Consider the following 19,795-nt stretch of genomic DNA (forward strand, 5'->3'; position numbering starts at 1 on the left):
GTAAGAAGTTTGAGGATTAAATTTCGCTCAGGTCATGTCTGGGAGCAGGTCCAAACTCCCTTGGTATTACCCTTGTTTACATTCAGTGAATTCATTGAAATTTCATTCATGGGGCAAACGTGCCACCTCTGGTACATCCACTTATGCTAACGCATTAAAGCATGTCACTTGTATGGGGATAGGTCATCACCAGAGGTTGCAGTTTGTTACACGGAGGCCAGTCGTTTGATTTTTTGACAACCCTGTGGATGTCTTCCCTTGTTTAAATGGAGGCGGCGGTGGATTCGATGCTTAAGTGACTTGCCCCCCCTCCCCCTCCGTCTCAATTGCCGTTACCGGGAGATGGACTTTTAAGCGGCGACCTCTGCATCGCGAGTCCAGTGTGCTCACCATCACAACCACGGCAGCTCAATATTCACCCGCGCGTAATGTAAGGGCAGACAAACGATTCAGACACGTGGTAGTACTCTCACTTTGGCCGCAGCTGTCTGAGTATCGATTTGGACGTCACTCGAAACCCGAAGCAGCCCTCAGCATGTTGGACAAGACAGACGCATGGGACGCTTCTCCCGACGCTCTCATACTCTCTCTACCACACTCTCACACTCTCTCTCTCTCCCACACTCTCACACTCTCTCTCTGCCACACTCTCCAGAGCCTCTTGGACACGTGGCGGAGCTTCGAGTGGAGCAGAACGCGCGCGCACTGCGACCTCAGCAATTCCTGAACGAGGCCCTTGTTCTGCAACGGCCTCTTCCAGGGGTTCAGAGGAGAGAGGACCCTGGCTCTACGCCTCACATCAGCGGGGCTGCGGACAGTCTTCGACCTCGTGCAGGCCCCCATCAGCCCAAGTGGAAGACCGCAGCTGAGATCACCAGCACCGCGGAGCTCCGCTCCACGCTCGCTGGGGGAGAAGCTGCTGCGGGACGTCGCTCCGCGCCATGAAGGAGCTGCGCCTGAAGCTGGAGGCGCCGGGGGACGGTGGCGGCCCTACCCCCCCTCCCTCCTTCTTCCCGGAGCTGTGGTTCTCCCGCGCCCAGCCCCCTGGCCACAGCGACTCCGGCAAGCTGCTGAAGCTCCGAGGCTGCAGGAACGTGCTCCCGAAGAGCGCCCCGAACAAAGCGCTCTACACGTGGATGTGTCAAGGCGCTGCATTCCCGTGACCTGGCCGACCTACCGGACACAAAATGGAGAGACCATTTTTTTTTATCTCCCCTCATTGCGGCCGCCCCCCAGTGTAAACAAATGTACAAAGTCTCCCGTAGGCAAACGCTGCGGTGACCTCCGGTGGAGATTGGCACACTGCACGTTGCCATCGGCCGTGTGGCTCAGCCGAATCTCGCCGGGGGGCAAGAGACTTGTGCATTTCCTGCGGTGCCAGGGAGGATCTGCCCCACCAGTACTTACGCTGCCAGCGGCTCAAACCAATGTTCCGCCTTTTGGGGGACATCTTCAGGAAACTGGGGGTACCCTTCTACAACAGCAGCTTCGTATATGGGGCGCCTTACCTGGCTAACAAGCGCCATGACCTCGCCAACTTCGCCTGTGCTCAGGCGAAGTTGGCGGTGTACAGAACGAGATAAAAGATGCTGGAAGGTGACACAGACGGCTGCTCTGTGCTGCTTCCAGTGTTCAGAGGCCTGCTCAAGGCGCGGCTCCGACTGGAGCACGCATACCACACACATGTCGGTGATGTGCACGTCTTCTTCGAACGCTGGGGGGGGGGGGGGCGGAAAAGCCCTCTGTACCAGCGTGGACGGCACCCTCATGTTCACCTTCTGAAACACTCGCTCGTCGCCGTGGCGCGCGATGACCACCACCACACTCTCTCTTACATCTCTCACTCTCACACATACTCTCACACACACTCCCACACTCTCATACTCTCACACTCTCTCTTACATCTCTCACTCTCACACACACTCTCACACACACTCTCACATACTCTCACACTCTCTCTTACATCTCTCACACACACTCTCACAATCTCTCTCCCACTCTTACACTCTCTCACACTCACACACTCTCACACACACTCTCACAATCTCTCTCACTCTCTCACATCTCTCATACTCTCACACACACTCTCACAATCTCTCTTACATCTCTCACACACTCTCTCATAATCTCTCTCCCACTCTCTCTCACACTCTCACATTCTCACGATCTCTCGCACACTCTCACACACACTCTCATAATCTCTCTCCCACTCTCTATCACAATATCACACTCTCTCACACACTCTCTCACGATCACGCTCTCACACTCTCACACGCTCACACTCTCACATCTCTCACACTTTCACAATCTCTCTCTCACTCTCTCACACTCTATCACACACACTCTCTCACACTCTTACACTCTTTCACACTCACACACTCTCTCTCACAATCTCACACTCTCATCTCTCACACTCTCTCTCACACGCTCTCATAATCTCTCTCACACTCTCTCTCACAATATCACACTCTCTTTCACACTCTCACAATCTCTCTCCCACTCTCTCACACTCAATCACACACTATCTCTCACACTCTTTCACACTCTTTCACACACTCTCTCTCACAATCTCACACTCTCATCTCTCACACTCTCTCATAATCTCTCTCACACTCTCTCTCACACCCTCACATTCTCACGATCTCTCGCACACTCTCAAGCACACTCAATCTCTCTCCCACTCTCTCTCACAATATCACACACTCTCTCACACACTCTCTCACGATCACTCCCTCAGACTCTCAGACTCTCAGACTCTCACACACACTCTCACAATCTCTCTCCCACTCTCTCACACTCTATCACACACTCTCTGTCACACTCTTTCACACTCTTACACTCCCTCACACTCACACACTCTCTCTCACAATCTCACACTCTCATCTCTCACACTCTCTCTCACATCTCTCACACTCTCACACACACTCTCATAATCTCTCTCATACTCTCTCTCTCACAATATCACACTCTCTCTCTCACACACTCTCTCACGATCACTCTCTCACACTCTCAGACTCTCACACGCTCACACTCTCTCACACTCTCTCTCCCATACTGTCTCACACTCTCTCTCACACCCTCTCTCACACTCTTGCCAATATGAATCAGGGAACCGTTCCAAACTTCTGCCATCTCCATCTGGAAGGTCGTTTAAATACGTCATTAGCACAACAGAGCAAAGTCATGCTTAATTAGGCTGCAATTAGTTAAATTATAATTTATACCACTCGATTGTGACTTCTAACCACGAAAGCGTTCACTCACCTATGGATGATACATTCATACAACAAAATGTAGCATTTCATGTGATCAACGACCTGTTAGCGTATTTCAAGTTGAATACTGTACTGTGCATAACTTCAGCTACTATGGAGAGTGGCGGAGTGGTGGTGGTGCAGTGCACTGATGGAACCTCACACTCTTTCACGATAGTGTAGCGGTTAGCGCGCTGCGCTATGAACCTGGCGACCCGGGTCCAATTCCCGCTCACGGCCAACACCAGTGACGATTATCTGAACCGGTCCCGGGCCTCCCCTAGGTCGACTCAGCCTCAAATGAGTACCTGGTGCGGTGTGTAAACATTGCCACTAGGGAGACAAAGGCGGTCGGGCGTGGTGCTGGCCACCCACCCCCTCGTGTACCGTTCCGGCCTTCATAGGTGCTCGCTAACAGCACTTGTCCCTACAGTCTGTTAAGGCTATATGGGGGATCTTTGTCTTTATCTTTGTTTGATGGAACCTGGACACGGATAGCATCAGTCGTGTAGACGGTATCGGAACCGGTTCTCCTCGGTCCTTGCTTTTCACCAACCCGCACTGACCAGCATGAGGAAGTACGGTGCGAAAGAAGTTCAACTACCGGCATGAAGTGGAAAGGCAAAAGTCTGATTTTTTTAATTAATACAACATGCTCAGAAATACAATTAAAAAACCCATCTGCTTTTTTTTAATAACTCCACACCAAAAGCTTGGTGTAAGGGGATAATACTAATCCTTGTTAATCAATATAATTTTCACTAAGGCTTTGGACACAACAATGCTAACGTATTCAAAATGTACACACGTCACAGTAAAATTGTATCCCTCCTGAAAGTTCACCTGAACTTTCTTTTCTCAAACCCCAAGCGAGTATCTACTTAAGATAGGATTGTTTTGGGTTGCATCTTTGTGGTTTTTTTTGTATTTTTCGAGGCACGAAGAAAAACCACCAGCAAATTAGTGATGAGATTCGTATATTCTTCAAATTCATTCCATTGGAGCATTATGGATAAAACTTATGAGCAAAACGCATGTACTGTATAAGCAGAGCTCCGTTATTGTCTCCACATAAAAATGTTACTCCTTTGGCCTATTGGCTTAATTCTATACTAACGTTATAAAGCAGTATTTGTTTATACAGGCGAATGTTGCACAAGATTCGACTTTCTGGATTTCATCAGCAATCAGACTTGTTAAACGTAAGCTGCTGTATTTCCAGACTATTATTGGCAAGAGCACTTCACATAGAATATGGAACCCGGTTCAATGGAAAAAGCAATACAGAACCAAACACAAACTTACGTGTTCAAAATAAGTTAGGATGTCTTGAAATACATTATGTAAGCATTACATTACAAAAACAACACGTTTTAACAGATAAACTTAATTTCCTTAATTTTTTTTTACCAATATCACACTTCGTAAATTATAATTTCACACGTTACATATCTACAGTGCTTGACGAAATAACATTGCCATGTGCTGCTGTTACCACGTTCTCTGGATTACGAGACGCACTTATACCCCTATTCTATACCAAAAATTGGGGGTGTGGTCAGATATACATGTATTCTAACTTCATTGACACCGAGTATAAGTTTAGCGCGCTGTCTTACTGGAGCGTCTCATGATCTGGAGGATATGGTAGCAGCATCAGGAGCGGAAACTGATGCACCCTGTATTTAAAGTGCATCGTGTATATATAATGGGTCCCGAGAATACGGGTGCAATGAGTTCGTTTCTCGGGAACGGGACGAGTGGATTTGGCAAAGCAGGCAGGGTAAACGACGCCCGAGGTCGTGGGTTGGCGGTGATCGCGCACGCTCCCATCTCCATATAGACTTGCTTCCAGCAAACGTGGCAATGCGAGGGCTTTTCCAGACACAGTCACTGGAAGCATTTCTACAGAGAGACGACGCGCCGGCTCCACGTTGCGCATGTTGGCACCGCCTGAGTCGAGGCGCTCGACGCAAACGCACCGCTTCGTAATTTGCAACATCATCGCGCACGTCCAGCGCTATCTTCCGCCAGACGAGCGCCTCCCCAAGACGTCGCCAACCCCTCAAGGCGCTCACGTGATGCCACGATCCATCTCGCTCCTGCGTTCCATCTCCGTCGCGGCCGAACAAAAAAAAACTCCTCTCGGGCGTGTTCATTCCGTCCCGTTTGGCCGGCTGCGCACACGGTTCTGACCATCTCCTGGCCAGCTTCACTTTGCCTTCCTTGGCAAGTCAATATCATTGCCTCGAACTTACGTTTGTCCTCTGATCCACATGTTCTTATTCAGATTTCTCCACTTTTGTATGTATCTTTCGCACCGAACGAAGCTAACCGTGCTAATCAGAGGTGCGGGGGAAGGACAACAAACTCAACGCAAAAAAAGGCAGTTCTAAAGACACGAGTTTTCAAATCTAGATTTACAAGTGCATAGCTCCAATGGATTCCTAATATCTAGAAGGAAGCGCATTCCAGACGGCTGCAGAAGCGCATCTGAAAGCGCGCGATGCGTTTGGCCGTCTTTGTTCGATGGCGAGCACTTTTGCCTTACTCGTAAACACCACCAAGGTTCTATGAATGAAAAGATGCAAGACCCACTACGGTCCCGCCACTCGCGGCCACAGATCAAAGGCTGGTTCAGGTTTGATGTCTGGCATGGAGCACCACGCAGCTCGCGCATGACATCTCCTGGCTGAATATTGTATTGTAGAGTTGTTTTTTTATCGTTTCGTGCCGGTGCCTGCTGAGTAATCAGCCCGTTTCTCGTCAAGAGATGACACCACTGCTCACTGCACGACCGTTACATAGCATCAGGTGGAATTTCCCTTAAATTGTTGCATGCACAGTAATTGTACGTGGAATTTCAGATGATAATATCATTCCTATACCGTTCAAACTGAAAAGTCAAGGAATAATATAATTAGGTCTTACCTGCAATTTGTGCGAATAGTTATGTAGTGTGTACAATTCAATGCATGAAACACAGACATTTGACCACGTAATATACAATTCAGATATACAGTATTTTAATTTACTTATAAGAGTGAAATAAGGGTATATTCTTACTATTATTTACATTTGCCTGTACGTATATAGTTTGCTACTTATGAACAGATACTGATTGTAACAGATTTAGTTGGCCCATATGCTGATGACTTAAGACAAACATATTTTCACGTGGCTGGGCGGATATTTACGCTGAAATACAACATTGTATAAGTTATAAACATACACATATACAAGTATAGTTCTGTATACATTTACATATATAAAACACTTTCAAAATAAACCTATAGGGCTACCATTAAAATGATCATGACGTTGGACTTAGTTGCTCTAATCAATACACGCATGCAGAGGCACTTTGCTGATTTGTATTCTGAGTTAATATGCACTCTAATCCTCGGAAAGTCCATGAAAGCAACTTGCATGATGGCCGAGTGGACTGCCACGTTGAAGAGAGTCACTCAGTGTAACATTGCCCAACCCCGAGACAAGCCACACGCCGGTTGGTGGGCTTATTTTATATAACCGGAAATCCACAATTACATTATCGTCCTGTACACAAAGCATTGCAACATGTTTTACGATTATTTTGAGAACGATGAATATACAGCGTGGTCAACTTTCTAAAACAGCTGGACACAACTAGGCCCAGTTTACCGCTAAAAGCGAAATGTTAGGCTATTCAAATACCAAGTTGTAGTGAAGGAATTCCTGAGATCTGAGCACGTTTAACAAAAGCCTCACGTGTTGCTCAACAAAAATCGATAGGCACCCACCTGATTCGTTCGCTTAGGAATGATCAATGAAACACAAGATATTAAACATCTTTGAACCGTGGAATTTTGATCAAAAGATCCCAGAGATCGAGGCCGGCTCGGTGAGAGGAAGTGAAGTGAGACGGAGAGGCTTTATAAAGGCTGTAACCCGCTCCGCCCTTGCTGCTCTCTGAAAGTGTGCTCTGACTCAGGAATGAGTCATGGGAAAAATCCACAATCTCCCCTAAAGTGTAGCGTCGCTTCCTGGAATCGTGAAGTCTCCTTCAACGGTTTCATTTCAATGCCCCCCCGCCTTCCCACACCTCGGTTCAAAGTCCCAGTAAATCAGCGTTGCTTATCTCGTCATTGTAATGTGGCTATAGTAACACACCATGTCTTCAGTTTAGGAGCTAATCTAATGCTTGGGCCTGATATTTTAGCAGTGTATCAAAAATCTGTAAAACCGCCAGCTGTTATCTCATTTTAACTTTACATCAGGTGAGGTGCTTTGATTTGCCATTAGTACATAGATAACCTCCATTTATTTTCATAATTGGAAACGGAGGAGCTGCCGCGTATGGTGGCACACTCCTGTAATCCCGAAATCCGGATACACAGATTGACTGGTGGATCAAATTTGTGAAACTGCAAAATCTGCTGAGATGGGCAGATGGCAATACAGCAAATCGATGATTGAATTGGCTTTCAATGCCAAACAGAAGGCAAGTCTCCTGAAAAGATTGACACTCAAAATATAAATATGGGCCATTATAATAAACGTGTTTTTCCAAACAGAATCAAAGTAATGTATAATCAGGATTTGTGCACTGTTATGGATCTTTACATTAAGTTGAAAACAATGTAAAATTGTTAATAAGTGACAACACAATGCAATTCGTTCATGATTCTTTTATTTCATTTTTTCTGCCAACAGAAAACCATTTTGCTTAACAAGTTTTCACTGGCACAACATCTGAGCAGAAAAATAAAATCATGCTTCTGTCCACGTCGGTTAACGTATAGCGGTGGGTCAAAGAAACCAACTACACGAGTTGAAGTGCATTAAAGAAAACTAAACACAACCCAAATGAGAAATAATTCATAATGTCCAATTTAATCAAGGTGGAATTACTATTTTAAGAATTAAAATGCAATATTTATAAGCATAATAACATTCAAACGTTTTGCTGACAAATATAACTTGCTGATGATTATAAAGTACTTTTTTTAATGGTTAACAAGTTTATTACCAGCGCAAAACTTGAAAACCTATCTCTGAACGCAGGGGTTTTTTGTGTAATTTTATCAACAAAGGCAGTTAATTTCTTCACTTTTCAGCATACGCTTTATTTTTTCTTTAATGTTGCCATCATTGCAGACAAAAACCCCGTGTCCGAGAAGTTTGATTTCATGGTTTCATGAGGGCATGCACCACGGACTCGACGTCAAGTCTGCGCAGGTCACAGTACGTCTGTCCGGTGCCCACAAACACAATGGGTTGGCCTGTGATGTAGGTCATGGAAACCGCTGCCCCCACCTGGCAAAACAGATGTTAAACATGACAAAGTATTATACATACAATATACAAAACTATTACAAAAACTTTTTTTTTTACCAGGTAAAGCCCACTGAACTATATAGCTCTTTTACAGAAGTGACCTGGCCACAAATGATCACTAAATTAAGTGGCTTACCATGTGCAAATTTACAGCAGCCAAATACTCTAAACGCATGTTTCTGAATGGAGGGGAAAACCTGAGGACCAGAGAGAAAAATCTACGCGACCATGGGGACAACATGCCAACTCCAAATATACAGGCGTCAGGGCCGGGATCAAACCCACAACCTCCTGTATATCAGGCGAGGTCATTAACATCAGGTCACCGTGGCATGCGATCTCACACAGAACGCGTTACCAAATTGAAGACATTGAATACCAAAGATGGGGATGATGGGGATGGAGGGGGGATGGCATTCATTGTTAGTGCACTGCGATAAGAACCCTGTAACTTACGTTCGATTACCAGTTCTAGATTGCCCCACACCTCTTCATCAACTCACAATGATTCGTGTGATCTATGGTCAAAGAACCCCCATGACAGTGTAGTGAAGCCTTGATCCACTAGTGGATTTACAGAGCGTTGTAAACTATTATATTCAACGATTAAATTACATTAAATAACTTGCGTGAGTGAAAATCAATTACCTTATCATCAATGGTATCAAATTTGGTGAGAACAATGCCATCAATGAGTCGGGGCTTTTCCATGTGCGAGTTGTCAGCCAAGGCCCGGTTAAACTTAACCTGGATAACAGAAATCGTCCACACATGAGTCAGTCAGTAAGCAAAGGAACGTTTCTGACAAAACTATTTTACTTGTACTTAAACGTACACTGCGCAGCATTGTTATGCATTACCAGCTGATCCACAGCCTCATTGCCAACAAGGGCCTCCCCCACAAACAGCACCAGATCAGGAATGTTGACAGCAATTAGTTTGGCCAGGGCCACCATCAGGGGAGTGTTGTTCTGCATGCGGCCCGCCGTGTCCACCAACACCACGTCCACACCTTGAGAGGTGGCTACATACAAACAGAGGATAGATAAACATACACAGACAACATTAAGATGTAACGTATATTATCAGTAAAGTTCATTGGATTCAGAACCATATTTTATTCAAGCATAGTTAACCAGTAGTAATACTGAGAAGTTGGGTTTCAATCCCAGGTCATTGTAATAAAAAAAAAACAAATGTCTCAAGTTGAGCAAATGTTACGGATTCAGCCTGGTTTCAAACAAATGAAACAATGGCGCACATTTCTTAAATACCCCATGATTGTCCACCAAGCTGTGTAAGTTAGTCGATCTGTAGGTCACGTACTGGTGGGGTAATGTGTGGATACTCTTACCTCTTCCAAGCAAGGCATCTGACCAGCACGGATCAGTAGGCTAAAATAGCATCTAGAACTCTCTAGAGCACCCCCGAGTCGAGGCCATTCTGCCAGTAATGGTATGAGCAAGCAAATGCAGGGCTACACTTTTATCGACCAAATGAACACGCAGCAAAACATTGGATAACAATAAAATATATTCGGATCAGATATATGAATTTACTCAAAATACAGATATGGCATGGCTAACACTGACTCAACTGTACTATTAAATGGTGTATTTTAATGGCTGTGTAAGATATTTGATGGGCATTAGACAAAGGTCTGTGAGACTTCTTGGTCACAGCCCTATATTATCTGCTCCTCTGATGGCATAGCTTAAGAAGGTAAAAAAATGCTTCACGGTTTGATTCGATGCTGATATCAAGTTCAGATATAATAGTAACACTCTTAAAGACTGAATTAAACAAGCAAACCACCAGGGGACAGCTGAGGCCATTTTTCAGCTGCTCTTCTAATTTTCAAAATGTTCTTTTAATTAGGCTCTTTGACCTTTTGGGAATTACATTTCAGTATAAGAATCCTAAAGAGTATGGTACGACAGAGACCTTTTTTAGCAAACCAGTCATTAAATAAAATGTGTTTACATTTTCCAAAAAGTTTTAAGCTAAGTATTATATATTCTTGGTTCTTTCGGTAAAGTCACGTGACTTTACCGAAAGAACCAAGAATATGAATTACTGCAGTCACGAAAGCTTTAAATCAAAAGCTAAGTATTGTTTTGCACCTCAGGTTAGCACAGTTGGCTACGTACGCGTGCGAAAGAAGTTAAACACACGTAAGATAGTCGTATTGTTATTGATGTGGTCTTTAGCGCGTGCACTGTTGGCTTTCTGCTCGACTAGTGCTAATCGCTTCCCATGCGCCACCACCATGTGGCGCTGTGTGGGAAAAAAAGTCCCCTTGCTTTGCCGTAGCCAAAAAAAAAACTGTAATTTTAACATCGTAATATTGTAAAAACGACATGTGCTGGCAATGAGGATTTTGCACGCTGCAAGTTGGCAGGAGCTTCCACTTGATGCAATGTACATGTAGATAAGGGTGTCGATTAAGGAGAATGGGAAGCATATATATGATTCCCAACTGGTTAAAAGCATATCTGTAGGGAAACAATTCAAGATAATAAAAGTTCATCCAATTAAGCACATTGAAATGGTTTTAAAATTACATAAAAAACGCCCAAAAGGCCATATGAACACTCACATGATTGAATAACTACATTGTGAAAAAGATGTGACTGTGCTTATAGGCATGAGCAATTGACCAAAAATAACCGTATGACCAAGTCAAACTGAAGATGCTGTAAGCAGATCATCATGACCATGGTTAACTGGTGACATCAGCTGCTACACCACCTATCGAAAATGTAAAAAAATTACAGTGCATTAATAAACCGAGACGCAGATGCGTGCGTCTGACCACCGACGAGTTGAAAAATGTACCATGTAAATTCAACAGAAAATAACTTAATTATTCTATAAGTACCTCATTTCATGCAATTAGCAAAAATGTGCATAACGTAGAAATGACCATATCCCACTGCAGACACAGCAGGTGGATAGGCCAGCTTTTGTCAACGAGCTACAACAGCTTGTTCGCATGAACAGCAATGGTGCATCCTTTACGGCGGCGACATCACTGCTGCTGGGCCTCACCAAATTGCTTGGCTTCCATGGCGATGCCAGCGGCATCCTTCCCGTAGCCGCGCTCAAATAGCTGAACCATGGGTCGACCCCCGTGGTTCTCGGGAGGGTGGAGCGCACTGAGGTGGCGTGTGTGCGTACGCAGTTGCTCCACAGCGCCCGCGCGGAAGGTGTCACAGGCGGCCACCAGTACGCTGAATTCGTTCTCGATCAGCCAGAAACAAGTCTGCAGGGGCGATTATGAAAAAACAAAACGTGAGCACGAAATGCAAAATCGACGCGGTTTTTTTTTTTGGTAACGGATTACAAAAAAAAAACAATAACACCACGTGATAATTATGGTGGCCTTCATTGTAAATACAACACTTTGACACTATGATTGTAAAAATAATTACGCATACTCTTTGGGTCTTTCGGTGAAGTCACGTAGGTATGAAGAGAACACAATAGATCACGACGTTTCGATCGTAACGCAAGCGACCGTCTTCAGGGTGAGAGAGAAAGCTACTGAAAAACAAGGTCTTATGTAGGCATGCCATATAGGCAAGCAAGTAGCTAAAGTGTGGTGTGTTTCTGCACAAAGTTGCAGTCACCTTGGCAAGGTTGGTTGACTTGCCGACGCCATTGACGCCGCAAAAGGTGATGACGTAGGGCTGCTTCTTCTTTTTCGCCTCAATCACGTCACGCAGAATGTCAACGTGACGCTTTGGTTGCAGGATTTTCAAGAGCGAGTCTTGGAGAGCCTGCTTCACGGTCGACGTGACCGCTAAATGAAAGAGGGGACACCAAGAATGTCGTTAAATAATGTAGCACAGAACAACACAACTAATTTTTCTCAAAGGACACATGCGGATGTAATTTACACTTGCAACTACACCGGAGTAAAAGTTATACTGAGAACGTTAGCAATGTATTGTGAATACAAGGTGATATCTATTACTACCTTCATAGCTACTGGACCACATTTCCTAAGTGCATCCGATTTATAAACGAGTATTGCATCGTATGCTTACATCTTATGAGAATGTAAGGTGTCTTTTAGTCGAATAGTGGACACACATTACTACTGCTCAGGCTGGCATATCGCCATCAATAATATAGATTTTAATTGCCTAGAAGCAATACCCTCAGAATGCCAATATCCTCATAATTAATGTATGTGATAATCCGGAATGAAGTAAACATCTATTCCACTGCATAACAATGTGTACTTACTTTTGAAAGTTCCCTGAACTTTTCCCTCGAGCTTATTCGCCACAGATTCACACAGCTGCAATGAAATTTCTGCAGCAACATTTTTGGCTGAAGTGGCGGGGAAACAAAGAGAAAATGGCAAAATGATCAGAGTATTATGCAATTGTATTCTTGCATGTGGCAACATATTTGGGAACTAAATGCAATTAATGTTGTGAATAGGTCCTGTTTTAAACTCTGACCAATGAGATGATCCTTCATCTTCTCCAGCACAGGCTCCAGGTCTTCTCTGGTCAAGCTCTTGGATCCCACAAGGCCTTTGAGCATGCCAAACACTCCTCCAATACCTCGGCCACTGGAGGACCATATGGAAATGGATTGACATACATAAAACAAATCTAGACATGTGACATAAAAATTTGTGTCTTTAAAAAAACATTTTTTTCGTCAGAAATGTGCATACCTTTGTTTGTTAGATTTTTGCTTAACTACCACTTTCTCCACTTTTTCCTCTTCCTCTTCAATATGCTCATACTCCACACTTGGCAGGTCTCCTATTCTCCTTCCCACCATTTCACGCTGGTCATGTAGTTCACAGGACACAGGCCACAACATTAAATCAAAAGCAACCTGCACCTACTACTGTAATATGCAACAAAAATATACCCGTCTGTAGTTTTACAACAGCAGTATATCATGACTTAGTTTTTCCTCTCCATGATGCACGAGGACAACAACCAATATAAAATAATATTCAGGTTTGTATGTATGTTGAACTTCTTTTGCAATGTCTGTTGCCAACCGTGCTAATCGGAGGTACGGGGGAAGGACAACAAACTAAACAAAGAGTAGTTTTAAAGAAATGAGGTTTAAATCTAGATGATTTTAAAGTGCACGGCGCTCCAGTGGCTTCCGAGTATCAGAAGAGCCTTCCAGACAGCTGCAGACATGCACCTGAAAGTGTGCGATTCAGTGACCATCTTTGTTCAATGGCTAGTCAAAGTGTGCGTGATGGTTTATGCCCCTTGACGAGATCAGAATGGTGTTGTGGTTCAGGTTTACAATATTACGTGTTTTTTGGAAAGGACTCTGAAATTTGCAGAACTCACAGACTCTGGTGTAGAGATGTCTTCTGTGCCGGTGTTTTCTGTTGGACCGTAGGATAATCCTTTCACAGGCTTGTCATTGAAATCCCACACACGGTCCGTTTTTGTTGGCTTTGGAGCTTTCCTGGTCACCATGAAGTGTGAGAAACAAAGACCCCATTTTAAAACCTATACAGTTATCTTTAGGCTAATGGAAAATTGGCTTCAGATTCTCTCCCTAATCATTTTAAATTGAAGTGCTAAATATTCCACAATACAAAACAATCCAATATAAAAAATAATTGGTAATGAACACTGCCAACATTAAAAAATGCATGTATTTCACAAACACACACTCACGTCTTCTTGGTAATATTCTTTATTTTTGCTTGTTTCCTGAAAAGTTCCTCTGGTTTTTTAAGAATTTTCTCCTCAAATATTATCCCATTGGAGCTGCGATCACCATCTCCAGAAATCTTGGGCATGGATTCAGGAACAGGAGACTTCAACATCTGTAATTCTTTTCCATCTACAGAAAAGAATGTGAACAATTTACATATTAACGTCTACAATTAATTTGTCGACAAACATTCCATTTAATCAAACATTAAATAGGTTATCACATTATTTGTATTAAATGTATAAACGAGAATCCGTTGTAGAGTATAATCGCTATAACTAAATTCTCTGTACCAAAACAAAAAAGAGATATTTAGGTATTAATTATGTATATATTTTTTAATTCCCATAAACCATTCTCTCGTGTGTCCTGCATTCATTGACGCGCCATAGGCAAGCTTTTAACAGGCACCTCAATATGCAGCAGTTAGGCACTGAAAATTTTAGTTTTAATTAATGTGTCCCGGGTCAGCCCCTATTAAAGACAAACCAACATACCAATTGCTAATTTAACATTTAGAGTGGTAACGAGGCATTGGGAATTAGTAGCCTGCTCACAACTGTGCCAATTTATATGGAAATTATATATTTTAAAATTAAGATAGTGTATGTGCTAAGAACATTGCACAAGGGTACGGTACAAAGGATTATATGAAACACTACACTCGAACGAAAATACTTTCTTCTCAAGCACACTTACTTTCGTTCTTGGCTGCTTTTCCTTTCTTGTTCTCCTTCTCCCCAGTAATTTGAATCATCGACTTTACCGTCTTCTGAGACTTTTGGGACTGTTCAAATGTCTTCATCACAGTTGGGAAACTCATTTTACTAGTTTCTGTGGCCTCCCTTAAAAAAATACGGGGAAGAATAAAGGCAAAAAAAACCCCACAAAATTTTAAAGAAAACGTACATACAAGTATTTCAAGATAAAACCCAAAGCATAACTAAAATGTATGCTATCACACCACTGAATCTATTCAGCTACACGAAAAAATAATTGTCATGTAACACTGAACATTATGCATAAAAAAACTCAATGAATGTATTTCTAAAGGGCACCATTACATACATATAAGTCCATTTCATCTGCTAGTATGTCAAAATGTTTCCGGACGAGTGCATATTGTTAATTTAACAGGTGTAATTATTCACGTGAAACAGAATCAAACAATGAAATCCAACCATGTGTGCATCAGCTAAACGAGTGCTAAGCCCATAAAGTAATTGCTTAAATTGAACATTGTTTTTTATATTTACAATATCAAATCATATTTTCGACAAATTATGACTCCACTGCAATGCTTACCCTTTAATGGTCAGATAAGCTTTATATATGGATTGTGTTATCATATGTAAAATGTTCCAGAAATTCTAATTTCCCAGAAATGATAATTTTTTTTAAAAAACCCTACATTTTAGGAAGCTTTAAAACTATGCCATGAATACCAAAAAGTGTAACAATACGATTCTGAGCCTGATTCACTGTGATCATTGTACTGACGTGATGGCCTAAATAGCAATCCATTAATGGGATCAAGGATGGTGAAAAATCTCCCACCCTAAGTGACATTCTGTCATGCATGTGTGCTTTGGTTGTATATTCTCTACTTTGAAAACTGTCGTGTGTATTTTAAACAAAATAAAAACTTAATTCCTATGCCTCTAGACATGTTTCTGTAAACATGCTGAAAGCATATATTGTTTACATTGGCCGTAGTAAGTACTCATTAATATACTATTCAAATGATACTCATGTTAAGCTTTAAAGATGATATAAAAGTTAGAAAATAGTTTAACAATATAAATAACCCAATGTTACAGCTTAGAGTACGATTAAATAATGTAACCGAATACACTTAACACCTACATTTCAAATTGTCCAACAGAGCAGCTGTACTTACCAAAGCATTCTCTGAAAATCAGCAGAGAACTCAAATGAGCCATTTATGAGTCCCAGCACACCTTTCTGTTGCAGCTCATTGCGGTACTTGTCCCGAAACTCCTTGTGGATGTCATCCACAAACTTATCAACGTACGTGAGGGTGAGAATCTTCTGGTAACCCACCTATGGAAGGCAAAAAACCGAAAATCTGAAAACAGAACATATCGGTGCTCGGCCTGGGGTTAATTATGAACAATTAGAGCAACATTATGAGTTGAAATTTCAATAATTACATTGTGATTTCAATGTGTTACACATTACACAATTATAATTGACCCTAGGTCTGTCCTGTGGCTCCGTGCTACTTAACAATGCATATATAGTTCTTTGTCAAACCAAGGTCCCATGCTGTGTCAGTCATGGATTTTTTTTAACCATACTTCACCATAATGGTGCTTGTTGTTCAAGGGGGGAAGCCTAGGATCGGTTCAGGTATCACCAAATGCTGGTGTGAGCTGTGACCAAAAGTTAAACACGAATAGTTAGGTTCATGGTTTAGTGCAAGAACCACTACGTCACCCCAACAATATAGTACGTTATTCAACTCCTGATTGTCCACAATAATGGGGAGAGGAATGGCCTGGGTAAAACCAAAACATAGATCATGAAAATGTTTAAATTAACCTATAAATATGTATGTATTCTTTAAGTACACATTGTGTTAAACACATGTATCAACCCATACGGTTTACCCGTATTCTTGTACAGAGAAATTTAGTTTTCTGGTCCATACGGCGTACAGCCGTTTCAATACGAGCAAAACTGTTTTTGTCTAATTGTTTGCATTTCTGCCTTGTGATGGAGCTTTGTAGGATGAACGTTGAGATTTATAAGGGTAAGGGGTGACCAATAAGGTCAGAATTGGTCTGTAATAAGGTTGGCATTGATAAAGGGTTGACAGGTATGGTGTATAAAGACACAATGTGCAATCTGTCATTCTTTCCGAAACAAATCGGTTTACTTGCTGACATGTTTATGGTCATGTGGGCACCAAAAACAAGCCCTAGATGAGGCACAGCTAGTAATGAAACCATAGCACATGTGATACATATTTATTTTACAAGCACGGTTAATCCGAGACCCCTTCCTGATAACCTTTTTTTCACATAAATCATATAGTTTCAGGTCAAGTTCAGGTCATCATGAATTAATGGGTTCCTCTTTGGTATTTTAACCATTACAAAAAACCTGCAAAACATATTTTAGCCTTTAAGCAATGTGCTGTTTGTTTTAATCTCATTTAATTTAAATTTTACTCTCCCAAAATCATTTTTTTTCTTAACCTCCCATATTGTAAAAAGTTCCTGCTTCTCTGCTGCTGCTGCCATATGGAACGAGCTTGTAATTGACAGCAGTCCAGGCTGATTTAGATCGCGTAGTCCACTGGTTCCAAACCTGTGGTCTGGAAGGCCTGCCAAACTATTGCACGTACAATTAAAAAAAATACTTTTACTACATGGTGGTTTCACAGGTCTAGAAAGGTTAGGAATCACTGGCTTAATATTTCTACAACTCTCTGGAGCGTATGCATTTGTTAATCCTATTGTTACCAAGGTCTTTTAGATAACATTTTACTGTATTTCCTCACATTAATTATACACCTTGAATGTGTGCTTCTCTGCTGCTGCCATATGGACCAGCAATCACACTTTGTCGATATTCAAAATTGTACCTACTTGTTTCTCTGGAACATATGTTTGACCTATCGTCCGTTTTCTTTTAAGTTTAATTAATTTTTTATTCGTGTGTATATTAAACACCTTAAAATGTTTTCGACTGAACTCTTTTACAAACCGTTTGTATTATTATAAAGGCGAGGCATGTACTTACCACGAAGACAAGTTCGAACTCATTGTCCAACTTGTACTTTAGCATCAGGGCTTCATGACTAAAGGAGTTATTGCTGCCCTTTTCCTACGGAAGGGAAAAAGTCAAAGGATTAAGTGAACCCGAAAGGCCTGTCATGTTATGAATCTTTAAACATCTTCCCGGGACACTGTGCTCATCCACTGGGCAACGGGAACACAACTACCTTAGGCTTATTTTATTTAAACACGTGAATTCATTAAATCTTGAAGGAAAATAACGTCTCAACAACAAATAATAGCTTTTACACGTTTTGACAGCACGCACGCACCTTGGCTGTGGGTTGCGGGCTAACAAAGGTATGACATTTTGTTAAATCATTACCATCAATCACTATTATAGATGTAATGACGTTTCTGTATTTTATCGACGAGCGGCGTAACCTGGAGTTTAGTGACTTTATTTTCTCTTATCGACAACAACGCTTTAAACGCGTGTCGGACAGTCCGACGCGGACGTGACCATATCGGCAAATGTACGCAACGACTTGTTTGATTTAATTGCGTATTTCTTTCCATCATAACAACCCATGGTTATTTAAGAGGCCAAAAATTACTTGTTTCAAATAAAACGAAACCAGTTCATAGTCATCAACTTAATCGCACAGGTTGCCGGAGAACGCTCAAGAAAGCATATCGCCTCGTGCATCAGCGTTATTTACTTATTTTATGTCGAAACCTTGCATAATCACCCAGGGAAGCCACAACGAGTCTCAAGGCATGTTTTCAAGAGGGCGCTTTCCAACATTTGGCCATTTATACTCCTGAATTATTAGTTTAAAAACGAAAGAAGCACCGGATAGAGTCCACTGAAAAAGGGCGAGAGCCAAATGAGACCAAAGCCTCTTTCCGATCAAGATCTCGATGTTAAAATACAACATCAGTTACTTGCCAATTGTCTTCACAGCGGCTGTATTTTCGTCTTCTTGAAAGACGTACGTCACGTACCACAGACCGTGCGAGAATGTTAAATGCAGTTTTAAAAAACATAAAAAACTGAAACACGCACTGCCGTGATCGCCGACATCACCCACGTCATTTTTAAGTCCACGTCACTCCATAGGCCATGGGGGCCTCGACCAAAGGGGATGTGGGGGGGAGGGAGCCTGCCGGGGCGGCCCGAGACAGGGGGGTAGGTGCCGGGTAGGCTGCTCAGGCGAGACCGTGGCTTAACCGGGGCCTCCTCTCACCTGCAGTATAACGCTCCGTATGAGAGCGTTGACGGGCTCCGTGAAGCAGCCGTTCACGCCTTGAAAGCACCATAAAACGATGCCGCCTTTACTGAATATCGTGAAAAAGTCCAACATTGTTACGTTGTTATTTGTGAGTGTTGTTGTTGTTGCTCGATATTCAATCCTGTCGCGTCGCGATTCCAGTCGGCCCGGGATTTCCCCCCCTCGCCGCACCCCCTCAGCGTCACGTGCCGATTGACGTCACCGGTTACGCAACGCGTGCAACAACAAATCACGCCGCGTAAACGCTTTGCACGTCATTCCCCGCTCTCAATGACGTCATCGCATTGTGAATTGTGACGTCGCCAGTGTCAGCGCTAAGCATTAGAATTTAATGACATCATCATGCAGGGAAAAACCAGGTTATGCTCGGTGACGTCATCGGTTAGCTGTGACGAAAACCTCTGCTACGAGTAGGGCAATTGACCAAAACGTCGCCTGTTAAAATAGACTGCGCTTGTGAATT

At 42.8% G+C, this 19,795-nt stretch overlaps 1 protein-coding gene across 1 annotated transcript; it reads right to left on the minus strand.

The window, feature by feature from the left end:
* Positions 1 to 7,909: 7,909 nt before the first annotated feature.
* SRPRA (SRP receptor subunit alpha) lies at positions 7,910 to 19,530 on the minus strand. The gene is made up of 14 exons (XM_032979262.2): positions 19,288 to 19,530; positions 18,063 to 18,146; positions 16,192 to 16,355; positions 14,991 to 15,136; positions 14,252 to 14,420; positions 13,916 to 14,036; positions 13,270 to 13,385; positions 13,049 to 13,161; positions 12,828 to 12,914; positions 12,206 to 12,378; positions 11,625 to 11,838; positions 9,434 to 9,597; positions 9,222 to 9,320; positions 7,910 to 8,552 (listed from the first exon to the last, which is right to left on the minus strand). The coding sequence occupies exons 1-14, from the start codon at positions 19,402 to 19,404 to the stop codon at positions 8,424 to 8,426; spliced, it is 1,896 nt and encodes a 631-aa protein (XP_032835153.1). The 5' UTR covers positions 19,405 to 19,530; the 3' UTR covers positions 7,910 to 8,423.
* Positions 19,531 to 19,795: the final 265 nt, after the last annotated feature.

The sequence above is a fragment of the Petromyzon marinus genome, chromosome 3, assembly GCF_048934315.1.
Source record: "Petromyzon marinus isolate PM22_M1 ecotype Great Lakes invasive population chromosome 3, UKy_Petmar_22M1.pri1.0, whole genome shotgun sequence".
Taxonomy (NCBI): domain Eukaryota; kingdom Metazoa; phylum Chordata; class Hyperoartia; order Petromyzontiformes; family Petromyzontidae; genus Petromyzon; species Petromyzon marinus.